The following is a 24,233-nucleotide window of genomic DNA, read 5'->3' as shown; positions in this document are numbered from 1 at the left end:
CGTGCCCCGCGGGCCGGAAGCGGAAGCGCGGTGGGGTTGAGCCGGGGCCGGAGCCGAAGCCGGCGGCGGGCAGATGGCGGAGTGCGGGCCGCAGCCCCCCGGGGGTGGGAGCGGGGCTGCGGGGGCGCCCAGCCGGCACGAGAAGAGCCTGGGGCTGCTCACTACCAAGTTCGTGTCGCTGCTGCAGGAGGCCAAGGACGGCGTGCTCGACCTCAAGCTGGTGCGGGGGCTGCCGGCGGCTGGGGAGGGCCTGCGAGGTGGGGGGGTGGCTTCACCATTCTGTGTGGAGGCCAGTGCTCCGGGGGCTGGAGCGGGTGTAGGGAGGAATCGGGGCACAGCGGTGCCCGGTGCAGCAGGTGCGGGGTCCCCGGTCCCCTTGCCATCCCCCCCCACTCCCCTCCGGACGGTTCCCCCACCCGGTTCCCCCTGGCCGAGCTGCCCCCGCCGCTCCCCCGCCTCAGCGAACCCCGACGGGTGTTTCAAGCCCCGTTTGGACGCCTTGTCTTCTGCTGCCTTCCTGCCCCACACCCAGGTGCTGCTTGATCTCTCTTGAGTGGTGCCCAACAGTAGGATGAGGGACAGCGGTCACAGGCTGAAACAGGAGGTTCCATCTGAATATGGGGAATGAGGAGAAACTTCTTTGCATTAAGGTGCCAGAGCCCTGGGACAGGCTGCCCAGAGAGGTTGTGGAGTCTCCTCTGGAGACATTCAAAACCCACCTGGACACACTCCTGTCTGATCTGCTCTGGTGAACCTGCTTTAGCAGGTGGGTTGGACTAGGTGATCTCCAGAGGTCCCTTCCAACTCCAAACAGTCTGTGATTCTGTGATCACCGGCACCATCATGATCCTGCCCTATAAAGCCTCCGAGACCTATAGAAACAGACACCTATAGGAACTGTGCCTCTCTGCTGTGCTTTGGCCTTCTGACCTGCAGCAGGATGGCAGGTGCAGGCAGGTTCATCTCTGCCAAAGGTTGTCCCTGAAGCCCTGAGGCTGTGGAGAGGTGCCCTGTGAACATGCCTTACTTCTGCGTTTTGAAGATCTTCACGTAAAAGGGGTAACTCTGTGGCATATAAAGCATGTAAACCTAGACCTTTCCTATAGGTGAAGTTCCTTTGCCGTGGTTCGTACAAACACCTCTGACCCTTTGCAGGCAGCACACAAGTGCCAGAAAGTCCCGAAGATGCAGGGCTGGAGGAATCTCCTGGCTGTCGGCTTCTGTCCTCCCCTGTACCAAACTGTTGTCTCTTTGGATTTGGGCAGAATACCAATAATTTCCTGCTTAAAATGTCTGTTAAGTGGGATTCGTGTTTGTTAGCATGATTTGATCAGTTGTGTGGTCCAGGGTCTACTAAGTCCCATTACTGGTAGGCGAGAGGGAACATTGTTCCTGTGCTGAGCTGCTGTGTCTGCAGTGCCGCTGACATTGATGCTCCCGGCTGCACCAGTGTGCTGGTGCTCGCTTGCCATGTGGCAGTGGAAACAGTTGTGAGCAAGGCAGGGAAGTCCTGGGGCTGCTCAGGAGCTCCTCCTTACAGCTGTGGTTACTCCTCCCGGCGTCGTGTCTTTCAGAGGAATCTGCCCCTTGAAAAGGTGTCAATTCTCTCTCAAGCAGCATCAGATCAGATTTAGAAAAGACCTTTAGAATGTCAATTTCACTAAACTGCTGTCAGTTGCACAGATGGCTCTCTGTGTTCGTTTTCCCATCTCTTTTGCCCCAAAGGAGCACTCAATTTTTAGGCTGCCAAACTAGTGTCTTCTAGCACTGCTTTGCTGCTGAGGATTGGTGATTTTTGGACTCACCGCAAGTGAGATGGCTGGAATTTGGTTTCTGCTTAGTTGGGAGGTTGCTGGGTAAGAAAAGGAATGAAGTCAGGGCAGTGGCTTCTTTTCATGGTTGTAATGACATTGAGAACATGGCTTTGTAATTTGAGGCACTGGGAGAAGAGAGGTGTGAGATGGTGAGCAGAGTGCTTGGCCAGGACTTAATCTGACAGGCAGGAAAGAGTGAAACATGACTGAGAGTTTGGAGCTAAGTGTTTAACCTTTTTGCAGGCTGCAGATACCTTGGCTGTGCGTCAGAAGCGACGGATCTACGATATCACAAATGTCCTGGAAGGCATCGGGTTGATCGAGAAGAAATCCAAGAACAGTATCCAGTGGAAGTGAGTGACAGAGAAGATTTAAATTGTTCACAGGTCCCTTTTAGTCCTGATCTAAATGACACTGGGATTAAAATGCCCTGCTCAGAGCAAAATACCTGGGCATTCTGTGCATGCCTGTACATCCCCCAGCTGGGCTGTGCCGATGATAGTAATGAGGAAAGTTCAAGTACATACGGCATGTCTCTCTTACAGCAGAGCTTTTATTTTGGTACAAACTAAGTGTTTGCAGGGCCTTGGGCTGGAAAAGATGCATCTAAAGGCAGCGGAGATGGGGAAGAGCCCTGCCAGTGTGTGGGTTGTAGGAAGATGTACCAAATGTTGCTGTGCTGGAAGGTGGGGATCTAGAGCAGGTACAGATGAGGCTTTCTGGGCGATCTGCCCTTGATGTGTGACAGGGGTGGCAGTAAGTGGGGGTGACAACCTCCCTGAGAGGCTGGGGCTGGTCTGGGTGCCTGCGGAGGCTGATGCGTGTCCCTCCTTTTTGCCTCTCCCAGAGGTGTGGGTCCTGGCTGCAACACACGTGAAATAGCTCACAAACTTATTGAGCTGAAGGCAGATATAGAGGACCTGGAGCAGCGGGAACAGGAGCTGGAGCAGCAGAAGATGTGGGTTCAGCAGAGCATCAAAAATGTGACAGAAGACGTGCAGAACAGTCGATATCCTTGGTGTGAACTGATGACTTTGTCTGTGCTTGCTGGGCTGGAGCACAGAGAGCTGAGGGTGGGGTGGGCGCTGCCCTGTTCAGGGCACAGGGTGGTTGTTGGTGACCTGGCATTGCTAGAGGATCTGCACTGACAGGGGTAAGAGGCAGCACCTGCCTTTGAAATTTGGGTAACTGTCCAGCCTGGGAACCAGCTTTCTCAGCGGTGCCTGGCTTCTCTGGCTTTTTGAAGTAAAAAACACCATAATATTTACAATTATGAGGGAAGTGCTTCTCCCCAAGCCACAGGTGCTGCTCTCTTGAGTTCAGAGATGCTTTTGTGGCCTGTCTCAGGGTATCAGCTTTGAAAAGTACATGGCTTGCAGACCTCACCTGCAGACCAGAGCGTGGCACGGAGAACCTTCTGGGAATGACATTTGTTGTGCTTGGGAAGGAAACACCAGGTACCCTTTGAGTTGTCTGCCTTTGCAGGAAGCTGCAGCCTTTCTCCTTAACCTTGGAAACATTAGCATATGTGACACATGAAGATATCTGCAAGTGCTTCACAGGTGAGGAAATGGGGCTCCATTGTACAGATGTGACACTGCCGTCCAGCCGCTCTCCTCTCTCCAGAACAGAGGAGGCAGCACACCATGGGCTGCCCAACAGCATCAAGTTCAGTGTTGTGTGAGCTCTGATGCCATCCTGGCTTTGTGTACCCCTGAGGCTTGCAGAGGTTCTTCGTTGGTTTGCTTGTGTTTTGGAACTTGGTGCAGGCTGAATTTCAGCTCCTGTTTTTTCTCATTGATGGCTGTTGAACTCTCTTTCTCTAAAGTGAGTTAGGGCTTGAAAATTTCCATGCTCGGAGTCTTGTCAAATATGGATTTGTTATTTGGATTCATAAAAAAAAGGCAAGAATACATGTTTAAAGGAATGTAGCTGCTACTCCTAAGAAAGTCTTTTTGTTGGATGTCACTATGTGGGTCTGGGTGCATTACATTAGAAGCTTTTGAGGGCTTAGTTAGGCAATGTTCTAATAATAGGAAGCAAGTTTTATTGCATGGTAGAAAAGCGGTCCCTTAGCTGCATCCTGCCTTCTGCCAACCAGAGGGATGTAGTGAGTGCCAGAGGGGGGTAGTGAAGAGCAGGCCAGAAGGGAATACACGGCTTGCTGTGACCTCACTCCCTGTCTACTGCCTTCCTAAGACTGTGAGGTGTCTGTATAAAAAGCCACATGTTCTGCCTCTGTGGGGGAAAACTGAAGAAAACCCACAGATGTCTCTGTTTCTTCTCTATTGCCAATTTTAATGATAACTGTAGGACTGAAAAAAAAAAATTAATCCCGGGTGGCCAGTGTGTAGTACAGCAGCTGGCAAGACATAAACTGTTCTTCTCAGCTGTGTCGGTGTGCATTCACAGCTCCTCTCTGCTTCGGTGGACGCCTCACCTCTCCTGACCTCGTACAACCTGCATCTGTGTGCGTGCAGCAGAGACTGAGGCTGTTTGTCCTGACCTCCCCCGAGCATGCCTCACCTCACCCTTCTCTCACTCTTTTCTCGTCTCTTCTCACCCTTCTCTTCATCAGCTCTTCTATTTTTCATCTTTGCCTCTGTGTGCTTTCCTTGTTCACTAGACCTTATACTGCTTGAGGACCTGTTGGTAACTTATGCATCACCACCCCCTCTGCTTTACTGTCTCTCCTGATTTAAGCTCAGAGTTTCTGGGGGCAGGGATTGGGTTTTCAGTTTGACAGTGCTTGGGGCCAGATAACTTTTAACAGCCTGGAAGAGTTTACTGGAGACCAGCAGACAGCTTATTGCTTGGTTGATTGGGTGTTTTGCATATTATTGCACCTGTTTTTTGTAAACTGGTTTGTGTCTGAAGTCAGACCTTGCCAAAATGTATGGAGGTTAGATATTACTGAGGAGAGACCTGAATTCCTTCTAGAACAGAGGCTTGATCCATGTTTTTTTTGTTGTCTCTTCAATTTTCCTGTATGAATATGCCTTACCTGACTTTTTTACCTTCTCCTGAGTATCTGAGGCTTGCAGACGTTCCTTGTTGGATCTCTTGTGTTTTGGAACTGTGGTAGAAGCTGAATTTCAGCTCCTGGTTTTTCTGATTGACTGCTATTGAACTTGCTTTCTCAAAGTGAGTTAGGGCTGGAAGATTTCCATTCTTGGAGTCTTGTGAAATATAGATTCATTATTTGGATTCATTTTAAAAAGTGGTAATATGTTAGCCTTTAGTGACTGGGAAACATAATTTTCCCATCTGTTGCTGTGATGCATTTTGCACTTGCAGAATCAAAAAGGAAGTGGGAACACCATACACTGGCTTGGAAAAGTATTTGGGATGTAGCTATCAAGGGAGATAGAAATTCAGCACCTGTATTGTTAGAGCTTACCGGTCCCAAAGCTTGAGCTTCTGTCTTTGAGCTTTGTTATGCATTTTTAATGTCTTTTAACAATATTTTTCGTAAGCGCAGATTTGCTAAAAGAATCCTATCTTTTTGACAAATCCTTTGATATTTTTAATCTCTGTATCTTTTCCTGATCTGACCTTTATTTGCCTGCCTGAAATTAAAGTGTGTTCCTATCTGCTGTCCACTCTCTCATCGCTCTGGGGAATCTCCTGTGTTAATTATGGTGTGAAGCTTAAAGCAGAATACTGGTGAAGTGTGAATACTAACCACACCAAAACTTAAACATTCAAAGTGAAAGCTGCTGACTGCTCAGTTTGAATATGTCTAATGTTCGCAGCAGTGGTGTTTCTCTCTTCACGTTTCTCTAAACCCAGATATGGAATGGAAGCTGCTGACCCGTGACTGTTGCATTATTAGGGGCACAGGTCTTAAGGAGCTGCCAAACTTGAAAAGGAAAGATGCTGTCAGCCTGGCTCCCAGCTGCGCGTGTGCTGGGCTCTCTACAGGGTCCAGGACAACTAACAACAGGCAGCTCTTGCCAGCAGAGACTGGGGAGTGTTGGTTTGGGGTGCTGGTACTCCAGCATGGGGTTCCTGCGCCTAGTTTGACACCATCTGTCCATTGACAGACTCTTTGAGTTGTGCCCTGTTTTGTTTATGATTCACATCTAAAAGCTTGTGACAGCTGGATGAAGGATCCTCCCCTTAGAATTCAGATGTTCCTAAGAGTGAATTTAGGCCAGCCTTTCTGAGACAAGGAAAGGTTAGTCCTGCTAAGGATTTTGCTCAAAACCTTTAGGATTGCTTTGGGACAGACTTTGCAGGTTCTTTGTGCCCTGGGCAGTTGGCACATTCGCAGCTGCACCACGTGTTTAGCAGCTCAGGAGGGTGTCAATGGCAAGGGGGCGCAGGAGATGGTGGGCTTTGAGGAGGGGCTCTTTGTCAGTGCTTAATTATTATCAGAACAGTGCCCACTGAGTGCTGACCAGTCTGTTTTCACAGGAGACACCCTCCTTGCAATTCGAGCCCCATCAGGTACACGTCTGGAGGTTCCCATCCCCGAGGTGAGTGATGAATGGGAGGTGAGTGATGAATGCGTAGGCAGAGAGGAGGAGTGTTTGCGGGTGTGAGCTGGGGGTTGTTGCTGGATTGACCAGGCTGGGAGTTGGCAGTCAGGGGTTTGATGGAGTTGGAGGAACCAGCAAACCCATGGAAGGCTCCAGATGTTAAATAATTGCCAGGAAACTGATGTTTGGAAGTATGTGAGTAATTGCAGGAGCACCAAGGGAGAGGGTTGTCCTGGGTGTCAGCAGAGTTGTGTGTGGATCGGTCACAGCACATCTTCCCTCTGGGAAACGCCTGTTCTGTTTGAAAGGGGCGTTTCATGTCTGGTTGTGTTTTGCTTTTGACTTTTCTCAGGGCCTAAATGGTCAGAAGAAATATCAGATCCATCTGAAGAGCACAAGTGGTCCCATTGATGTTCTCTTAGTAAACAAAGATGCTTGGAGCTCTCCTCCTGTCGTACTACCTGTCCCTCCCCCCGAAGACCTCATTCAGTGCCAGGCAGTTGCACCCTCAAAACCACAGATACCACCGCTCGCCCACTTCCAGGAGGCATCGGTTCCCAGCAGCACCCAGCCCTCTACGCCAACACCCAGCAGCACGCAGGACCACAGCCCTCCCGCGCAGAAAGCCCCGAGCACAGGTGAGAGGGAGGTTCCAGGAGGCAAAAACAGGATGGTGACCGAGAAAGGGGAGCATGTTCCTTGCCCTGGCTGGTCATGCAGCATCATCAGCTCCTGGCGAAGGGAGCACCTCTCCCTTGCTGCAGTGAGCCTTTTCTTTTGTCTTGGTTAGTGGGACGGACTCGATGTGCTCATGGAAATAATACAGTTAGCTTCTGGAGATTGAGGGGGCAGCGCTGGGAGAGACACTAATCATGCAGATTAATCCATGAGCTGAAGTTTGTAAAACAGTCTTCTCAAGTCTCCTGTTCAGCTTCCAGCTTGAAAAAAGACTTGAAAAAATACTAGATTAGGTTGGTTGTAGCTTTGTCCAGTCAAACTTTGAAAGCCTCCAGCAGTCAAGATCACCAGCTTCCTTGGTGAGCTCTTCCAGGGCTGCAGCACCCTCTCAGTGAATTCCATTTTCCTGATGTCTGGATCCCTTGAGCTTCGTCTTGCGCATATTACATCATTGGGCACCACTGAGAAGTTCTTAATTTTTGTAACTGCCTTTCAGGTAGTTGCATGCTGCTATTAGTTTGCCCTTAGGCTTCTCTTTGGCTGGCTGAACAAGCCCATCTCCCTCCACCTCTCCTGCAGGCCATGTGCCACAGACCCCTCGCCAGCTTGGTAGCCCTCAGCTGGATCTTTTCCATGTCTTCTGTGAACTGGAGAATGGCCAAAGCTGGACACAGAATTCCAAGTGCAGCCTTAACCCCAAGCAGGAGGATAGTAACGTCCCACAGCGCACTGGCCACGCTTCTCCTGGTGTAGCTTACTTTGTGTTAACTGCTGTGAGAGTGTGCTCTTGGCTTATGTGCAGCCTGGCACCATCGAGACTGCTCTCCAGCAGAGCTGCAGCTGGACCAGGGAGTTTTTACTGGGTGAAAGCAAGAAGCCTTCTTCCTATGAAGCTCTCTGTGCTCGGCCAGTGCTGCCAGTGACGGTTCGGTCTGTGCCACAGCTGCTTTGCTTTGGGGCTGGTGGGAGATGATGTTCTTGTGTGTGTCTGTGACCCTCTCCAGAATGCGGCGTCTCCGCGGCAGAGTCCAAGAGCAGTGGCGACTTTGACCCCCTCAGCAACGCGTCGGCGTCAACTGGGTTAGATACCCAACCGCTCCAGTCCTCTGCTTCGCTGGACAGCAGCTCCGTCCTACCCAGCCCCTCTACCTCCTTCGAGCCCATCAAGCCAGATCCCACGGGAAGTGAGTATGCACTCTGCTTTCCTCTGCTGCTCCAAGACTGCTGCTTGGAGCGAGGGAAAGGCTGCCAGCCTCCGAGGAAGGAGCTGAACTCAGTTCTGCCTCTGCTCTCAGCCAGGCTCTGTGAGGAATGAGCAAGCGTTTCCCTGCCTGGGTGCTGGGGAACCTGGAGAGAAGGTGACTGTGTCATGTCTAGTGTCCTGCTGCTTTCTGTGATGTCAGTACTAGAAAATTTGCAAGGGACACTCACATGACACACATCTCTGCTGTTATATGTAGGATTATTCCCTCTCAGTCCCTTCTGTAGTGCAAAGTCCAATTCTGAGATTTCATGAATCTGTAGAATTTCTAGCCATCACTGAAAGTACCTTTTGTAACTTTTGTGGAGTTATCCTTTATTAGGACACCTTTAGTCTCTGTTTCCCTCCTTTACTCAGAAATAATTCATCTATCTCAGTGATCTTGTGGTCTTAACAGTCTCTCAGTGTGTATTTGGGGAGCATCCTGATGTGCTTGGTGAGGTGAAATAGGCTTTAAACAAGGAACATTTGAGCTTTATGCCAAGAAATGAAAGGCTGGACCAAGGACAGAAAAGCATCCTCCAAGTAAGACATGTTGCTTTGATGCTTTGCAGCCCACCTTCACTGCAGCAACACTCCAGAGGGTTATGGTTAGGAGAGGAAATCTTGCTCAAATGTAGCTCATGAAGTGCTTTTTCACACTTAGGCCGCTAGTGTGTCCGAGAGAAGCATGAACTGTTGGTCTTCATGTTGGAGTAGTCTTGATTGTGGAATTAGGCCTTTGGTGTGCGTGTAACTTATCATATCTCTGTGGGCCTGTGCTGCCTCTCTAAGGGCCTGTCCTCACCCTATGCGAGGTAAATCAAGCAGCTGATGCCATGTGAAGCTTACACACAGGCAATAAATCCTCCAGAGCCACTGTCTCTGATAACATGTTCATGTCCTGGGGCTCCCACAGATCTATTTTAAAGTAGCCAAGTTTAAGTATTTTATTACTGCTCATTTCAGCAGAAATACATCACACAGGCTGTGGGAGCAGAATTTCTGTATAGCATATGATGATTTGGGTGCATAAGGAGTACAGTAGGACAGTAGGTGATTAAAGCATTTCAGACTCTTCACGTAACGATGCAAACCATGTGGTTGTTTGTATTTGCAGTACTGGAACTTCCCAAAGAGCTGTCAGAAATGTTTGATCCAACGAGAGGTATGTTCACTCCCTGGCCACAGCTTTGTCCTGTGCCCGTCTACACACAGAAGTGGGACACTTTTATCTGCTCCCTTTTGGATTATTTTGGGGATTTGGTTTTGTAAGGTGTTTGTGGTCATTGAGCTACTGGCTCTCTGTTTGTAGTTAGACACTCTTAAAAATCACTGGTTTCTGTCTGTTTGTGAAGGTGAAGGACTTTGGTCTAACATAAGCCTAAACTTGGAAACTCTGGGTTTTTTTTATCTGCACATTTATTTCCCTTCAATGCTGGCGTAATACTTTCTAGCCCTGCAGCGAGACAGAGCTGACTACACACAAGCACTTTTGTGGTGGTGACAGGATATGTACAACAGTCCCCAGTTCTGTGCTCTAGCAGGTGCTTTGTGAAAGTGCTGCCTCTGTTAAAAACCCCACAGTCCCCAGTGCACGTGTGCAACCGTCCAATCTGTGCTAGGAGCCCTGGAGAACACCCTTCCTTCCTCCTTTCTCAGCACCCGCTGCTGTAATGACCGCGTACCTCTGAAGAGTGAATTTGAATTTGCAATGTGAAACGTAAACTGCTGCAAGGCCCCAGCCTGTGCAGAAGATCTAGTTTAACCCAAACTAGCTGCACTATGTGACTGTGTGGACACTATCATAAAGGAGATGTTTGCTGTCTGCGGCATTGTATCTTGGTTTATGTTGCCAGTTTGGAGGATAGAGATCCAGGAGTGAAGGACAACGTAACGTGGCAAAGTCAGATTTTAAGCTGCGTTCTGCAAAATAGAGCCAACAGTTACTTAGGCAAAGCTCAGGGCTGTAAAAAAAGCTGCAGAGCTCAGAGAAATGAGCCTTGCAGCGTGTTCCCTGCAGCCTCTTCCATCCCTGTGCGAGGGCAGTAATGTTGCGCTGGCAGTTGCTTTAAGGCTGTACAGCTTAAGCTGCAAGAACCTGGAGTTCTTCCTTAGTGTTTTGTATTGAAATTACTTTTTCTGCATGGTTTTCCCTCTCCTAAATGAGCACCTAAAAACTGCTTGTTTTAAACTCAAATCCTGTATAAAAACTGGATTTCAACACGCACATATACACACTCTGCTATATTCCCAGCCCAGATCTAAGAATGCAGGTTCTGCATTTAACTGCTATTTATTGAAGCTGGTATTAGTCCTGGCTAGTTGCTTGGTGTTGAAAATCCCTCATCTCATGGCACTGAATTAGGCATGTAGGTTCCTGTCCTTTAGGAACCAGCCTGCTGTGGATAAGCATCTTGAAAATGGGCTGATCTGAGTTTATTTTGTGAAATATTATTTCAAGTGTGTGTCATGTCTCATCAACCCAGTTAGACTGAGTTAGATCTTAACTTAGTGAAGTGAGAGGGTTGTTTACAAATGCTCGACTTCTTAAATAAAAGAGACAACACTAGAGGAAGGAATGATATTTCAGGGAGAATTAATGATTTTAGAGTTTTGTGTGGGCAGTAGAGGGAGAGCAGAGTTAAAGGGCCGTGAAGGAAGGATAGGCAGAGCTCAAATGTTCATTCTGTTTGGCAGTGGGCAAGCAGTGAATCTGCCAGGGAGTGCAGCTGGATTACTGGGCCAAGGGGAACTGATTAGGGAGACAACTGGAGGTTCATTAGTTCTACTGCTCATTTGTTTTTTATTTTTTTCTCCTCTTCTGGCAAAACTGGTGGACAATTGAGGACTGTGAATACGTCAGGCTTTACCAGTTCAGTTTCAGCTCCATGTTGAAGGGTTTCCTCTGGAGAAGCTTGGGGCACCAGCTCGAATGGCAGTGCAGGAGGAAGGCACAGCCAGAGATGATGGAGACTGGCGTGTGGTTGAGCTAAGCTGGCAGAAACCTCCTGCACAATTTTTTTTATGCTGCTTGAATTGTCTGACACATTTCCCATCCTCCTTTGGCCACTGGCAGCTGCACATGCTGTGCCTTGGCCAGAGAAGGGGTAACAAGGGTGAGGAGCGCCCTGGGAAGGGTGGGACGCTGCAGAGGAACAGGCCAGGAAAGCAGAGTGCATTGCTTAACCATGCTTGTCTCTTCCCCAGAATGCATGAACTCTGAGCTGCTGGAAGAGCTGATGTCATCCGAAGGTGAGTCTTGGAGTCTCCACCTCATGGTGTGGCCTTTCTGGGGGAGGAAAACAGTATTGTGTGACTTTACCCACCCGACAGTCTTGCGACTGCAGAGTTGCCCTCATCCTTTCTGGGCTCTGGGCACAGACTGTTCCTAGTGTCCTGCCAGTCCCTGTGAGGTGTGAGGACCAAGAGAGCCTCTCTTCCCTACCACAAGGCTGATTTGAACAACCTTCAGGGCTGTGACTGTGGGGTGGCCTCTGTGTGGCTCCGCAGCTCTGTGCCCACTGGCAGCACTTGGCTGGGGTGGGAGTGCAGAGTTTTGTAACCAACCATGGGCTTTTCTTTCCCCAGTGTTTGCTCCCTTGCTCCGCCTCTCCCCTCCGCCTGGAGATCACGACTACATCTATAACCTGGATGAGAGTGAAGGCGTCTGTGACCTCTTTGACGTGCCTATCCTCAACCTCTGACTTCTCAGTGCGGCTGTGATCCTTGCAAACACAGACCGTTTTGTAACTCTTTGGAAAGTGTCTATTTTTGGATTCCTTTTGTGCTAGAGCTCAATGAGTGAGCGATTCAGAGATGCTCTCATATGGACTCAGAACCAAGAGATGTGGACAATACAGGCTGGGAGCCTCCCCATAGCTTCTTCTTCTGTTGCACGTGCAACTCGCTCCGCTGCATCTCTCTCTCCACTGGATCCAGGGCCTCAGTTCAAGGGGTCTTGTGTTTTGAGTGTTCCCAGTTCACCCGTAGAGTTTGCCCACGTGCCTCTCTGAGCTTCTTCAAATCATCTGCATGCCTTGGTTTTTCCTGCACTCCTAGAGGCACTTTGCACCTCCTAGGTACCAGCTGCTACAAGGAGCCCTAATATTGTGGTCAGTTCACAAGCTCGGTGGTAGTTAGCTAGATTTTCTCAATGTGAGCAGTTCAGATTGGTGTGTTTATATTTCTGAAAGACAATGAGGAGAGGAGAAAAAAAAATGGCACCAAAGTGTCCATTTCTGCCAGTGACTCCAGACCAAGTTAGTATGTTATACAAGAAAAAGCACTTTTTCTAGCCAGCTGTGCCTCCTAGTGGGACTCGGGAGTTGAGCATCCCTAGTAGGACCCAGGAGCTGAGTGTTCACCTGTGTGTGCACCAGCAGTGATGCTGGCTCGGCATTCACCAGTCTGCTGATACACGAGCCCAGGTGCTCCAGCTCCTTGTACAGCAGCTGTGCTGTTTCTACAGGGCTAAAGAATAGGTGCCAGTATGGTTTTTTTGGTTTTTTTGTTGTTTTATTTTCCTGAGTGAGGAAATGTTTGAAGAGACTGCTCCAGATGGTGCCTGTAAGGTACTCCAGGTACATCAGAGCCTGCTCATATTTGTGAATAGCTGTCTTCTCCAGCCATTGCACTTGAACCTTCAGCTCTCTAAAAGGCAACCAAGCAGTAACAACTCAGTAGTACTTTCTGTGACAAGTTACATAGGTGTTGTCAAAATAGTGCTTTCTCCCCCTCCCCTGCCTTTTTCTCTCTTAGTGTCTACTCAGGATCAGGCTTTCTGTATATTTGAATTTGCTCCTCTGGTGTCCATACCCACACTCCCAGTTCCTGATCCTGTGGGCAGGTCGCTACCTGGTGTGATGCTTTCTCTGCATCATTTGTCCGCAAGATTTTCTTCGTTGCTTTGTAATGGAAGGTCTGCTATCGGGTTTGTGATGATCAAGTGTTAGCAGTCTTCGACTCTGGAGTAAAATGCCCTGATGGATTTGTGTTGTACTTTGCAAGCCCCAACTTGGGTTTTTGGTCAGATCCTGTATTTGTGTGTCTTCAGTTTTGCACATCTTCCTGCTGACGTGGTGATAGTGGCCGTCCTGCCTCCCCTGCTCTGCAAACTGCCGAAGAGAGGGCCAGGCCAGGAGCACGGCTGGCTGCTGCAGCCGTCCGCGTCACCAGCTGGTGTTTAACATCTCAACTTTAGCCACTCGCTGCCTGTGAACCACACAACCAGCTGGAGCACCAGGAGTAAGGGATGTAAAGTCATCAGTTCTTGGAACCCTGCGGAGGTGAAGAGTATGTGCTTGAGACCTACGTCCCTGAGGTGGCTCTTTGGGCCATCCTGCTCTGTGTGGGACTCTTCCAGAAGAGCCATTCCTGTCTGCGGCCCTAAAGCACCAGCGTTCTCTGTGGGAAAAGTGTGAAGAATTCAGGAGGAACAATAGGACACTGTCTCTTTCTGGTGCTGGCGAGACAGCCGTGGCATGGGACCCTACCGGGGTGAACTGCCAGCCCCGAAACATCCCCCCTTCGCATGGAAGCTGACCCAAAGCCCTCAGTCCTGCGTGCGTTAGGTGGGCTCCCTGGCTTTGGTGTAGCTCGAGCTCTTTGTGTACTGCCTGGCCCTTGCCCTCCTTCCAAGTATTTGTGTTCGCCACCAGTTAGTTAACCTTCGGAAAAGGATACCTAGAGAAAAATTTACAGTCGCAAATGAACTTTTGATTCATATATAAAGATTATTTTTATACTTTTTTTGCAAAAAGAGAAAATTGCCTGTAATATTTGTACAGTGTTCTCTGTCATGAATAAACAAAAAAACTTTCCAGTTTCCCACCCTTCCCCAGCCTGCGCCTCCCCTGTGCTGAGCCCGGAGGGACTGGGTGTCTCTGAAACGTGGGGTGCCGGCCATGCCCCCAGGGCCAGGCCCTTTCCTGGTGCGAGGCCCCGTCCTTGCCGCGGAGGTGGGTCCTGCCAAACCTGCGTCAGCTCAGGTGAGGGGGCCGGGCCGGGCCTGCTTGGGGCTGGGTCCGGCACTGCCATCGAGTCCGGTGGTGGTGGCAGCGGCTGGGCCTTGGGGCCAGCGGCAGGGCTCCCCGGGAGGCGGGGAAGCGGCGGCAGCGACCCGGAACTGCGGCGGGGCGGGGAGCCGTGCTAAGCGGCGGTGGCGGTGCCGTCGCGGGAGCCATGCCGCCGCCCAAGGACGTGGTGAAGATTGCCATCCAGATGGTGGGAGCCATCCCACAGCTCATCGAGCTCCATCAGGTACCACCCGGCACCCCCAAACCCCTCCCCGCACCCCTCGCCCCAGCTCATGGCCGCTCTCTTGCTCGCAGACCAAGCCGCTCGCCTCGGTGCTCAAGGACGTCTGCGATGCGTGAGTACTGCACCCGTTGCCCACCGCCTGATTGTGACAGCCCGTGACCGGGCCACTGCTGGCCCGGTGGTGACCAGCACTAGCCATACGGTGCTGTGACCAGCCCCTGTCGCCGCAGGTGGAGCCTGCCCAATGCCGAGCGCTACGCCCTGCAGTACACGGACGGGCGGCAGACCTACATCACCGAGTCGGTGAGGTGCCCCCCGAGCTCTCCCCAGCCCCCCGGCACAGTGCTCCCCAGCTGAGCAGTTCCTTTCTGCTTACAGAACCGCAGGGAGATTAAGAATGGGAGCATTTTACGGCTGACCACCTCTCCGGTACATCCCTCTGCGTCCCCGTCTCCTCCTCTGCTGCATGCTCTGGTGGGATGTCCCCCTGTGACGGGCAATGTGGTGCTCCGAGCCCTGTGCCGCTGCCTTCCTCAGCCACTTCTAGCTCCTGACGGCTCCTCTGGCCTCAGACCCAGCAGACTCGTCTCAGCCTTCATTCTCCCTCAGCACAGCTTGGGGAAGTTTGAAGAGAAACTAAATCATCTTTGGACACATGGGCCAACTCATCAAGTGTTCTGAGCATTGTTCCAGCTTCACCTCCTCCCTCAGTTCCTCCTGCTCTCGGCTCTGGTGGCTCTGTCTCTCTGTCCAGCTCCTCACTGGGGCTGCTCTAGCCTGAGCCTCCTTCCAAAACTTGTGCTTAAGCTCTTCCAGCCTCTACTTCCAAGCTTTTTGCTGTCTTTCGATGAGCTGCTTTTGCTTCATTCTTTCCTTCCTGGTAGGATCAAGAAGCAGAGAGGTTGTACAGTGGGATCCAGAGCAACAACTCAGATGTGAAGACTGACTCGCTGAAGAAGCTTGCAAGCCTCTCCCAAGACGTTACCTTTGCTCAGGAATTCATCAACAGGAATGGCTTGAAACAAATCTTCTATATTGTGGAAGAAGGGAATGCGTGAGTACCAGGAGAGGACTTTCCTTGTGATTCTTGACTTTTCTTCTCCCTTGCTAATGCTGCATGAGCTCTAAGCTGGGTGTTGGAGTGGACTCTGTTCGCGTTCCTGACGTGTTGATCCCTGTGCTGCACTGGCAGCAGGATGCATGGCTCTGCAGGTTCCTTACCTGCAGGTACATGTCCCCACAGGCTGGCAGCCAGGGAAGGTCCCCAGGGCTCTGTGCTCCTGACTGCTCACAAGCGTGCCCGGACTTGAACCTCGCAGCCCTTTGCTGGCTGGGTCATCTGCTGCCCCATGGGTGTTGCTGCCAGGAAACCTCCTGTGATGATGCCAGCCTCTGCTGCTGCTTGTTCCTGCCTCCCCAAATAACGTGTCTGCCCTGCAGTGTTTAGCTGTGAGAGATCTGCAGGCAGCTCAAGAAAACCCAGGTTGCCAAATACTAGCATATGCTTGACTCTGTCAGAATGTGATTGTGCATCTCCTCCAAGCTCCTGCCTCACAGAGGATGTGGAACCTAAAACCAGGCAGCACAGCACAGTTTCTTGGAAGTAGGGGGAGGGATTTGGAGTGGCTTTGCTTTTCTGAGGGCTTGTCTGCAGTGATCTTTGTACCGTAGTAACACAGCTTTCCAGATGCTGTTGAACTTCTCCTGCCTCAGCTTCCTGGGATGAGTAAGCGAGGGTCCAATTTCTTACCTGACACTTTCTCTTCCCTTTCTTTTCCTGCTCACTGCTCTCTGATTCTCTGTTTCTAACTTACCCACCAATATGCAGCTGTACCCCCATCTTCTGGTGGTGACTGTGAGGTATCTGGACCCATCCTCACTGTGTTTGCTCATCTGTTCCCCCAGGACAGGGGAAATGCTTGCTCACACCCTGAAGGCCTTCATGGAGCTGATGGAGCATGATTTTGTTTCCTGGGAGACTCTTAGCGCAGCCTTCATCAGGAAGGTAAGTGCCTCCTGCAGGCTCCACAGCCTGTGCCCTTGGGAGTCCTTGTTGTCCTCGTCATCCAGGCTCGGCCTCCTGTCAACAGATGGTTTTGTGTCTCGTAGATAGTGAGTTACGTGAATATGAATGCGGTGGATGCATCTGTCCAGCAGCTCTCCTTGTCTATCTTGGAGAACATGGTGCCCACCAGTCGCCTCCTCTTTGAGCTAGTGAAAAAAGAAGTGACGCTGGATCGTCTGCTCACCCACCTGCAGGTGTAAGTGGGGAGCCCAGAGCACCATTCACCCCATCCCAAGGCTGGTGGGGATGAGGTGGTGGAAGGGATTTCTCTGGGTTTTGCTGACTACACCCTCAGACACATGGTGCAAATTTTGGGGCTGTCATATGCAGGGACAGGAGTTGGACTCTATCATCCTTGTGGGTCCCTTCCAACTCAGGACATTCTATGATTTTATGACTATCCCTGGCACAACACTGTGTTGTCCCTTCCTAAATAACTTGTGGGAGATCAGCCTGTCTTGTCCCCAATGCCAGGGGTTGGAAACCACTCCATCTCCAGGTCAGATTCCTTCATGGATTCATTCATGCCAGTTTTGTCCATATATTTTTGTTCTCTAGCTGACCAGCCCTTTTTCTGGCAGTAGCCATTCCTTCCCATTCCCTGGTGTATTTAGGAGCCGTAGTCAGTTCCCTGCAACTTGGGGTGGTGGTGCTGTACCGACCAAACAGAGTTCGTTAAGTTCCTCGGCTAAGGTGGGTTCTTCATTCCCTCTTCTTCCTCATACCTCTGCATTTCTTCAGTCTGGAGGTTTTCTTCCTTAGAAAATGGAGAGGCTTGTGCCCAGGGCTCCTGCCAGACAGGAGGCTGCTCCTCACCCTGGGTTGTCCTCTGTCTCCAAAATGCTGCACCCAGGGGTGTGTGCAGAGCAATATCTGATTCATTTGTGGGTGCTTTGTGGTCACAGTTGCAGGGAGCACCCACACTTGGTGCTGCTGGCAGCAGCTGTTCACTCCTGGCTCTGGCCTCTCTGGGTTCCCCAGCTCCATGCAGTGAAGTGGGGAGACGACTCTGCTTGGGGAGGCAAGACCATCCTCAGAGCTGGGGACTGTGCCCATCTTACTCCTCCTCCTTCTGCAGGACAAATGCCCAGCTGCAGCTGAAGGCGATGGCCCTGCTCATTGCGCTGCTGCTGGCTGCCACCGACGCGGAGCGGCGGGTAAGGGGCCGCTTGCTGCCCACGGGCAGGGTGACGGCAGGGTGGTGGCATTGCAGATCTGAGCACCGCGGTGTCCCTGTCACAGAGACACTCTGCTGTCTCACACCCTTTGGAGTAGTTTTGGGGGATTGCAAGATCTCAAATGACAGAAGTGTCATGGCTGGTGGTGGCACAGTAACCAAGATGGCCCAGCCCCAGTGGCTGGCACATCTGGGCCATCACAGCTGGAGCCCAATGATGGGGTCTTGGGCAGCTGTGTCCTCCACAGTAGCATTTGTGCTGTCTGGGTGGTGGGGCTGTGAGAGGTGGCTGCAGATGTTTGAAGTCAGTGTCCTCACTCTGATTCTTCTCTTTGACTGACACAACCTGTCCTGGCAGTCTGGTGGGGCAGGATCTTGTCTGTGCCCCTTTGGGATGGGCTGGTCTGGTCCTGGCTGCCAGGGCAGTGGAAGCTGGGGACAGGTCTCCAGCTCATCGGTGTCAGAAGTGACTGGTGGTTCCAGACTGCTGGTTCCTTTCTGTCCCCACTCTGCCTGTGGCCCAAAGCCAGGCATAGCAGGGAAGCGGGTCTGCAGAGAGAACACTGGCTTTTTCTGGGGAATGGTGGTGTGCTGAGCTGGGGAACGTCTCACAGCCTCCCCCCTTCCTAGGACATGATGGACTACCTGAGGGAGAAGAACATCAGGCAGTTTATCCACAAGGTGAGGAGCTAGGGTTGTGCAACAGTCTGTTCTGCACTTCATCCTCTGTCCTTCCTCCCCAGCCCCTGTCCCCTCAGCCCTTGGAGACTGTGCTTGGCCGCATTGCCTGTGTGCCCCACACCCCCTTCTTGATGCCTCCTGTGGGTGCTGCTGCTCTGGCACCCATGTGCCTAGTGTTGCTCCCCTGGCTGCCTGCGGTTCAGCGCACCCAGCACTCGCCCAGCCTCGAGGGGAGCTGCTGGCTCCCTAAAGCCCCTTCAAGCAGCAGGACCTGCCCAGCTTTGGCTGCTTCACCCTGGACTTGGAGGAACCAGGAGCAGCAGCCTGGGGGGAACCTGCTCGCTCATGATCTCCCGCAGAACATCATCCACACCTCTGAGCCACTGGGGGATGAGATGGCCCATTACCTGTACGTGCTGCAGTCTGTCAGCCTCAACCTGTGCGAGCGCCGCATGAGAAGCTCCATGGATCCCTACTCACAGGTTGGAGTGCTCTCCTGACAAGCCTGGCCCTGCTGTCTTCCACCTCTGGGTGTAGAAGCAGGTGAAGGTTTGCCTTTGGGTGAACATTTGATTTAATTGTTGGTTTGTACTGGGAGAACCTGCTTGTGTGGGGCTCACCAGCATCCCTTCTCTGCTCTCCCTCCAGGAGCAGCGGGAGCTCCTCCATTCTCTGCGCCAAACCGCCTTTGAGTCAGAGAGTGAGGTCTCTGCCAGCAACTTCAGCACCGAGCGACGGCGATCCCTGTGCGCCAAGGAGTTCCGCAAGCTGGGCTTCACGGTGCGTCCCCTCCCCAGCCCCACGCTGGTTCTGTCACCAGCCTTGGCAGCACCTTCTGGTGGCTCCCCTAAGCCTGGTGTCCTTTTGATGTGATGGGCCACCGGGAGGAACCTCCCTTCTGCTCCCTCAGCACTGCTAAGCAGTGGGTGCTGTGGAGCTGCTGGGACTCAAAAGGCAAAAACCCCATGGGTGAGTCAGGAGGACTGTGCTGCTCAGAGAAGAAAGGAGCGGTTGCTGAATTGCATCGTTTTGTGTCCTCCTAGAACAACAGCAACCCAGCAGAGGACTTCCGTCGTGCCCCACCGGGACTCCTTGCCCTCGACAACATGGTGTATTTCTCCAGGCACACCCCCAGTGCCTACAGCAGGGTGCGTGCCCCCTCCCAGAGATGTGCTGGTGGATCTCCACCTTCTTTTCCTTTCCTTGTGACCTGTCCTTGGCCAAACTCACCTTTTGGGCAGGTGTCCTACTGTTGCACTGTTTCAGATGGAGCCAAGTCCTTCCTGGGGGTAGGAGCAGCCATTTGAGGCTGGTGGCACTGAAGGGTCCCCATAATTTTTAGTATTTTGCCCACAGCTTGGTTTCTAGGGTTGAGCAGATCTGGACAGATCAGGAAAATGTATGCAAAACCAGCCAGTGGCTGCAGAGCATGAGCCACGCTCCCCGTGCCGTGCCTGGGATCAGCTCCCGCATTGAGGCAGGGGAAGGACGCTGGGGCTGCTTTCTGGGGAAAGCTGACTGCTTTTGTGAGAGATGGCTTAACCTGGGTGGACACCTCAAGTTCAAGAGGAGTGTGACATGTCTGAGCCCCACCATTTGCACATACTTTGCATCCACGGCCCATGTAACGTGATGCACTGGCCCTCTCCTCCAGTTTGTCCTCGAGAACAGCAGCCGGGAAGACAAACACGAATGTCCCTTCGCTCGAAGCAGCATCCAGCTCACCCTGATCCTCTGCGAGATCCTGCACATCGGAGAGCCGTGTATGTCTGGGCTCCAGCTTCTCCCTCTCCCTGCCCTGCTGCCCGCTGGCTGGCAGGAGCTGGGGACAAGCTGCCAGGGCTGCGGCCATGGGGCCACCAGGCTCTGGCATGGCCAACAGCAGGGGAAGGGAGGGAGGGCTGGGAAATGTCCTGGTTCTCCTGGACACTGAAACCCTCTGGAAAAAATGGGGAGTCTGGCATCATCTGTCCTTCTCACTGCAGGCTCGGAGACGGCTCAGGCCTTTTACCCTATGTTCTTCGGGCAGGATCATTTCTTTGAAGAGCTCTTCTGCATCTGCATCCAGCTGGTGAACAAGACCTGGAAGGAGATGCGCGCTACCCAGGAGGACTTTGACAAGGTGCAAGGGGATGCTCGGCCAGTGGGCTGTGCATGAATTCAAGGGCTCTGGGGAATGTCACCGAGTGGGGGTGGTGTCCTGTGCCCTGCAGGTGCTGCAGGTGGTGCGGGAGCAGATCACCAGGACCCTGTCCCTCAAGCCCACCTCCCTGGAGCTATTCAAGATCCGGGTGAACACGCTGAACTACAGCGAGATCCTGAAGCTGCGGCAGACAGAGCGACTGCACCAGGAGGAGACACTGGCTGTACCCGTGCTGTGAGTGGGCTCTGGGGCTGTAGCAGGGGACACCGTGGGGCCGGGGGAGGTCGGCAAGCACCCACCGAAGTGGTTGAGCTCCTCTTCTGCTGGCTCTCACCCCAGGGAGCTGCGCGAGAGGCTGAAGCCGGAGCTCCTGGAGCTGATCCGCCAACAGCGCCTGCTGCACCTCTGCGAGGGCACCTTGTTCCGCAAGATCAGCAGCCGCCGCAGGCAGGGTGAGTGCCCAGTAGGGTGACAGAGCCTTGTCCTCATAGAATCACAGAATCACAGTCTGCTTGGGGTTGGAAGGGACCTCTGGAGATCATCCAGTCCAACCCATCCGCTAAAGCAGGTTCACCAGAGCAGATCACACAGGATCATGTCCAGGTGGGTTTTGAATGTCTCCAGACGAGACTCCACAACCTCTCTGGGCAGCCTATCTCAGGGCTCTGGCACCTCAAAGTAAATAAGTTTCTCCTCATGTTTAGATGGAACCTCCTGTGTTTCAGTCTGTGCCCATTGCCCCTCATCCTATCATTGGGCACCACTGAAAAGAGTCTGGTCCACCTTTCTGACACCCAACCTTGAGATATTTATCAGCATTGATAAGATCTGCTCTCAGCCTGCTCTTGTCGAGGCTGAACAGACCCAGCTCTCTCAGCCCTTCTTTATAAGAAAGATGTCCCCTCCACTAGAGAAGTCACAATGAGACTGTGAGGAGTAGCATTTGTGGCTGGTGTGGGCTCCCTCATGGGGTGGGAGCAAGTGGGGTGTGTGCTGGTGTGGGAGAAGCTCCATCCACCCAGGGAAGGGGACATCAGCAGGGCAACGCTGATCATCTCCCGCTGGCCCTTCTGCCGCAGACAAGCTCTGGTACTGCCGCCTGTCACCCAACCACAAGGTGCTGCACTACGGGGATGTGGAGGAGGGGGTGCACTCTGTCCCCATTGAGAGCCTGCTGGAAAAAAGTAGGTGATGGGGAGAAAGAAGAGGGATGGGAAGGAGGGAGGAACACTCTGCCACACTCGGGCTCTGAGTGCCAGGGACCTGGGGGAGAGGAGAAGAGAGTGGGTGCTCATGGCTCCTCGACTTGCGCCAGTTCCTGTGGCGGACATGAAGATGCTGCTGGTAGGAAAGGAGTGTCCACACACCAAGGAGAAGAGCTCCGGGAAGCAGAACAAGGTCAGCACCTCCCACCCCACTCTGCACAGCTGGTGGTGGTTTGTGGTGGTGGGTGGTGGTTTCATGGACTGTGGCAGGTTTTTGATGTGGTTTGAGACTGGAGACCTCTTGGGTCTTGTGGGGCGCAGAGGGGGAACAGGCAGCTCCTGCTCAGAAACCCGCCAGGCTGGGAAGAGTCTGGCTGAGCAGCCAGCTGCCCGCTGTGCTGTCCCTGCAGGACGTCCTGGAGCTGGCCTTCTCCCTCGTGTATGATGTGGAAGAATACTGCCTCAACTTCGTTGCCCCCACCCGCTATGAGGTGAGCCCCAAGGACTGGCTGGGGAGGCACATGGTGGCTGAGTGTCCTGGCCAAGGGACATCAGGCAGGGGAGGGAGTCACATGTGTGTGTGTATGTCCCCGTGGTGGGAGCCACAGCGTGGGACAGGGGGGCTCTCAGGCTGACCAGCGCTGGTGGCTGAGACGCCTGTGTTCTGTCTCTCCAGTTCTGCCTCTGGACGGATGGGCTGAACGTGCTCCTGGGCAAGGAGATGACAAGCGAGCGAATGCAGACAGACCTTGATGTCCTGCTGTCCATGGAGCTCAAGCTGCGGCTCCTGGATCTGGAGAACATCAACATCCCCGACACCCCCCCTCCCGTCCCAAAGCCCCCCAGCAACTTGAACTTCTGCTATGACTTCAGCCACACAGAGCAGTGAGTTCCTCCCTGTGCTCTGTCCCCCCCAAAATCAAACCCCTTCCTCCAGGCTCTGTCCTCCATCTCCTGCCCAAAGGGATGAGCTCAGGTGCTGCCTGTGCCTTGCACAACCTGGGACAAGCTGCCACCCCTGCCCATATCCTGCCCTCCTGCAGGAGCCTGGGGATGATCCACAGAGCTTTCAGCTTCTCTTTGAGGGGGGTGATCCCTCCGTGGTGGTGCTGCCACCCCCTGCAGCCAGGCTTTGGGCAGGGAGGGCAAGAATAGGGGCAGGAATAAAGGTGTAGGGAGCACTACACAGGTACGAATCTGTACTTGCCTGGTACGACTCTCCCTGCCAGCGTAGGGAATCCTTTCTGGACAAGAAGGGGTTTAGAAAAAGGATGAAATACCCTTTCTGCTCAGTTTGGTGAGCAGACAGCATCTCTAGAGCACACTGTGCCAGCCCAGCCAGACCTCTCCTGCACTGAAGGGTTTTTGTGCTGAGCCCTGTGCTCCCCGCGTGTGCCCCCGCTTTGGGAACTGGGGTGTTTAGGGTACAAGCCGCCTCTCCCAGCACCATTTCAGCTGGGCAGGGGCTGGTTGTGCCAGTCCTGGTGCCTTCCCCCATCCCAGGCAGGTACTTGCACACTTCAAGCACTACTGCTGCACTACTGCACCACAAGCTACCTCCTGCCCAGCCCCCACCCGCTGCCCCACACCCCCGCGTGCTGACAGCTTCTCCTGGGGGACTGCAGTAAAATCTGCAGCTGCAGGTTGTCAGGGCTCCAACCGTGCCTCTGCCTCCTACCCACAGGGACAATAAACACTTGTGGGGAACTCAGGGCTGTCTCCTTTCCAAACGTTTGGGGAAGGGGCCAATGTGGGTGGGAGCTTCAGCACAGAGTGTGAAGGAGCCAGGAGAGCCAGCAGGAAGGTTTAGTTCCTGCTGTTGAGCAGGTGTGAAGTCAAGTCCCCTCCGAGGACGGTGGCTGTGGGGCTGCAGCTGAGGCTGTTTCCAGCCTGGGAAGGGTTCAGAGTGCTGCAGGTGGCCCCAGTGGCAAGCTGGACAGGCTCAGCTCCTGCAACTGGGCCAGTGCCTCTTGGGCTTGGAGCTTGGAGAGCAGTGTCCTGGCCAGACAAAGGCTGTGACACAGAGAGATGAGGCTGGGACAGGTGGTTGCTGTGGAGCTGCTGCCGTACGGGGCCAGGCTCTGCAGCCCCAGCTCTTATCACATCCTCTGAACCACCAGGAGCCAACGGAGCTGCTGAGGGAGTTAAGAGCGATGTGGCTTGGTGTTGGGTCAGGCACTTAGAATCATAGAATCACTGTGGCTGGAAGAGACCCTCAAGATCAAGTCCAACTGTTAACACTGGCACTAACCCATGTCCCTAAGAACCTCATCTACGTGTCTTTTAAACCCCTCCAGGGATTGCGACTCCACCACTGGCCTGGGCAGCCTGTTCCAATGCCTGACAACCCTTTCCTGTAAGATATTTTTCCTGATATCCAATCTGAACCTTCCCTGGCACAACTTGAGGCCGTTTCCTCTCATCCTTCATAGCCACAAAGGGCACCAGAAGCGCTGGGCTGCTGCAGGGCAGCGGGACTCAGAAG

General features: G+C 52.8%; 2 protein-coding genes across 4 annotated transcripts; both read left to right on the top strand.

The window, feature by feature from the left end:
* The first annotated feature begins 37 nt into the window (after positions 1 to 37).
* On the top strand, positions 38 to 14,053 carry E2F4 (E2F transcription factor 4). Its single transcript, XM_065848518.2, has 10 exons — positions 38 to 220; positions 2,058 to 2,167; positions 2,662 to 2,825; positions 3,335 to 3,376; positions 6,234 to 6,295; positions 6,651 to 6,936; positions 7,981 to 8,160; positions 9,337 to 9,384; positions 11,427 to 11,471; positions 11,808 to 14,053. The coding sequence occupies exons 1-10, from the start codon at positions 74 to 76 to the stop codon at positions 11,921 to 11,923; spliced, it is 1,200 nt and encodes a 399-aa protein (XP_065704590.1). The 5' UTR covers positions 38 to 73; the 3' UTR covers positions 11,924 to 14,053.
* A 183-nt stretch (positions 14,054 to 14,236) lies between these two features.
* Positions 14,237 to 23,459, top strand: ELMO3 (engulfment and cell motility 3). Of its 3 annotated transcripts, XM_065848586.2 has the most exons (20): positions 14,237 to 14,477; positions 14,549 to 14,589; positions 14,708 to 14,780; positions 14,856 to 14,906; positions 15,362 to 15,531; positions 16,383 to 16,482; positions 16,587 to 16,738; positions 17,621 to 17,699; positions 18,350 to 18,400; positions 18,760 to 18,882; positions 19,049 to 19,180; positions 19,444 to 19,548; positions 20,055 to 20,163; positions 20,386 to 20,522; positions 20,614 to 20,777; positions 20,883 to 20,995; positions 21,623 to 21,727; positions 21,859 to 21,941; positions 22,159 to 22,239; positions 22,425 to 23,459. In XM_065848586.2, the coding sequence occupies exons 1-20, from the start codon at positions 14,400 to 14,402 to the stop codon at positions 22,635 to 22,637; spliced, it is 2,160 nt and encodes a 719-aa protein (XP_065704658.1). In that variant the 5' UTR covers positions 14,237 to 14,399; the 3' UTR covers positions 22,638 to 23,459. The 3 variants fall into 3 exon arrangements, with proteins under 3 accessions (XP_065704658.1, XP_071670361.1, XP_065704660.1); XM_071814260.1 differs by lacking the exon at positions 19,444 to 19,548 and having other exon boundaries at positions 14,322 to 14,477; XM_065848588.2 differs by lacking the exons at positions 14,237 to 14,477; positions 14,549 to 14,589; positions 14,708 to 14,780; ... (7 more) ...; positions 19,049 to 19,180; positions 19,444 to 19,548 and having other exon boundaries at positions 20,061 to 20,163; positions 20,430 to 20,522.
* The last annotated feature ends 774 nt before the right edge of the window (positions 23,460 to 24,233 follow it).

The sequence above is a fragment of the Patagioenas fasciata genome, chromosome 13 (genome assembly GCF_037038585.1).
Source record: "Patagioenas fasciata isolate bPatFas1 chromosome 13, bPatFas1.hap1, whole genome shotgun sequence".
NCBI lineage: Eukaryota > Metazoa > Chordata > Aves > Columbiformes > Columbidae > Patagioenas > Patagioenas fasciata.
Note: the sequence above shows the minus strand (reverse complement) of the source record. Positions and strands in the feature narration are given on the sequence as shown.

Bases quoted from the DNA above. Each gene is read 5' to 3' on its own strand.
- E2F4 (XM_065848518.2), top strand. From the start codon at position 74: ATGGCGGAGTGCGGGCCGCAGCCCCCCGGGGGTGGGAGCGGGGCTGCG. The intron at 2,168-2,661 runs GTGAGTGACAGA...TGCCTCTCCCAG, and splicing joins AAGAACAGTATCCAGTGGAA to AGGTGTGGGTCCTGGCTGCA. The intron at 8,161-9,336 runs GTGAGTATGCAC...TTGTATTTGCAG, and splicing joins CAAGCCAGATCCCACGGGAA to TACTGGAACTTCCCAAAGAG.
- ELMO3 (XM_065848586.2), top strand. From the start codon at position 14,400: ATGCCGCCGCCCAAGGACGTGGTGAAGATTGCCATCCAGATGGTGGGA. The intron at 14,478-14,548 runs GTACCACCCGGC...TCTTGCTCGCAG, and splicing joins AGCTCATCGAGCTCCATCAG to ACCAAGCCGCTCGCCTCGGT. The intron at 19,549-20,054 runs GTGCGTGCCCCC...CCTCTCCTCCAG, and splicing joins CCCCCAGTGCCTACAGCAGG to TTTGTCCTCGAGAACAGCAG.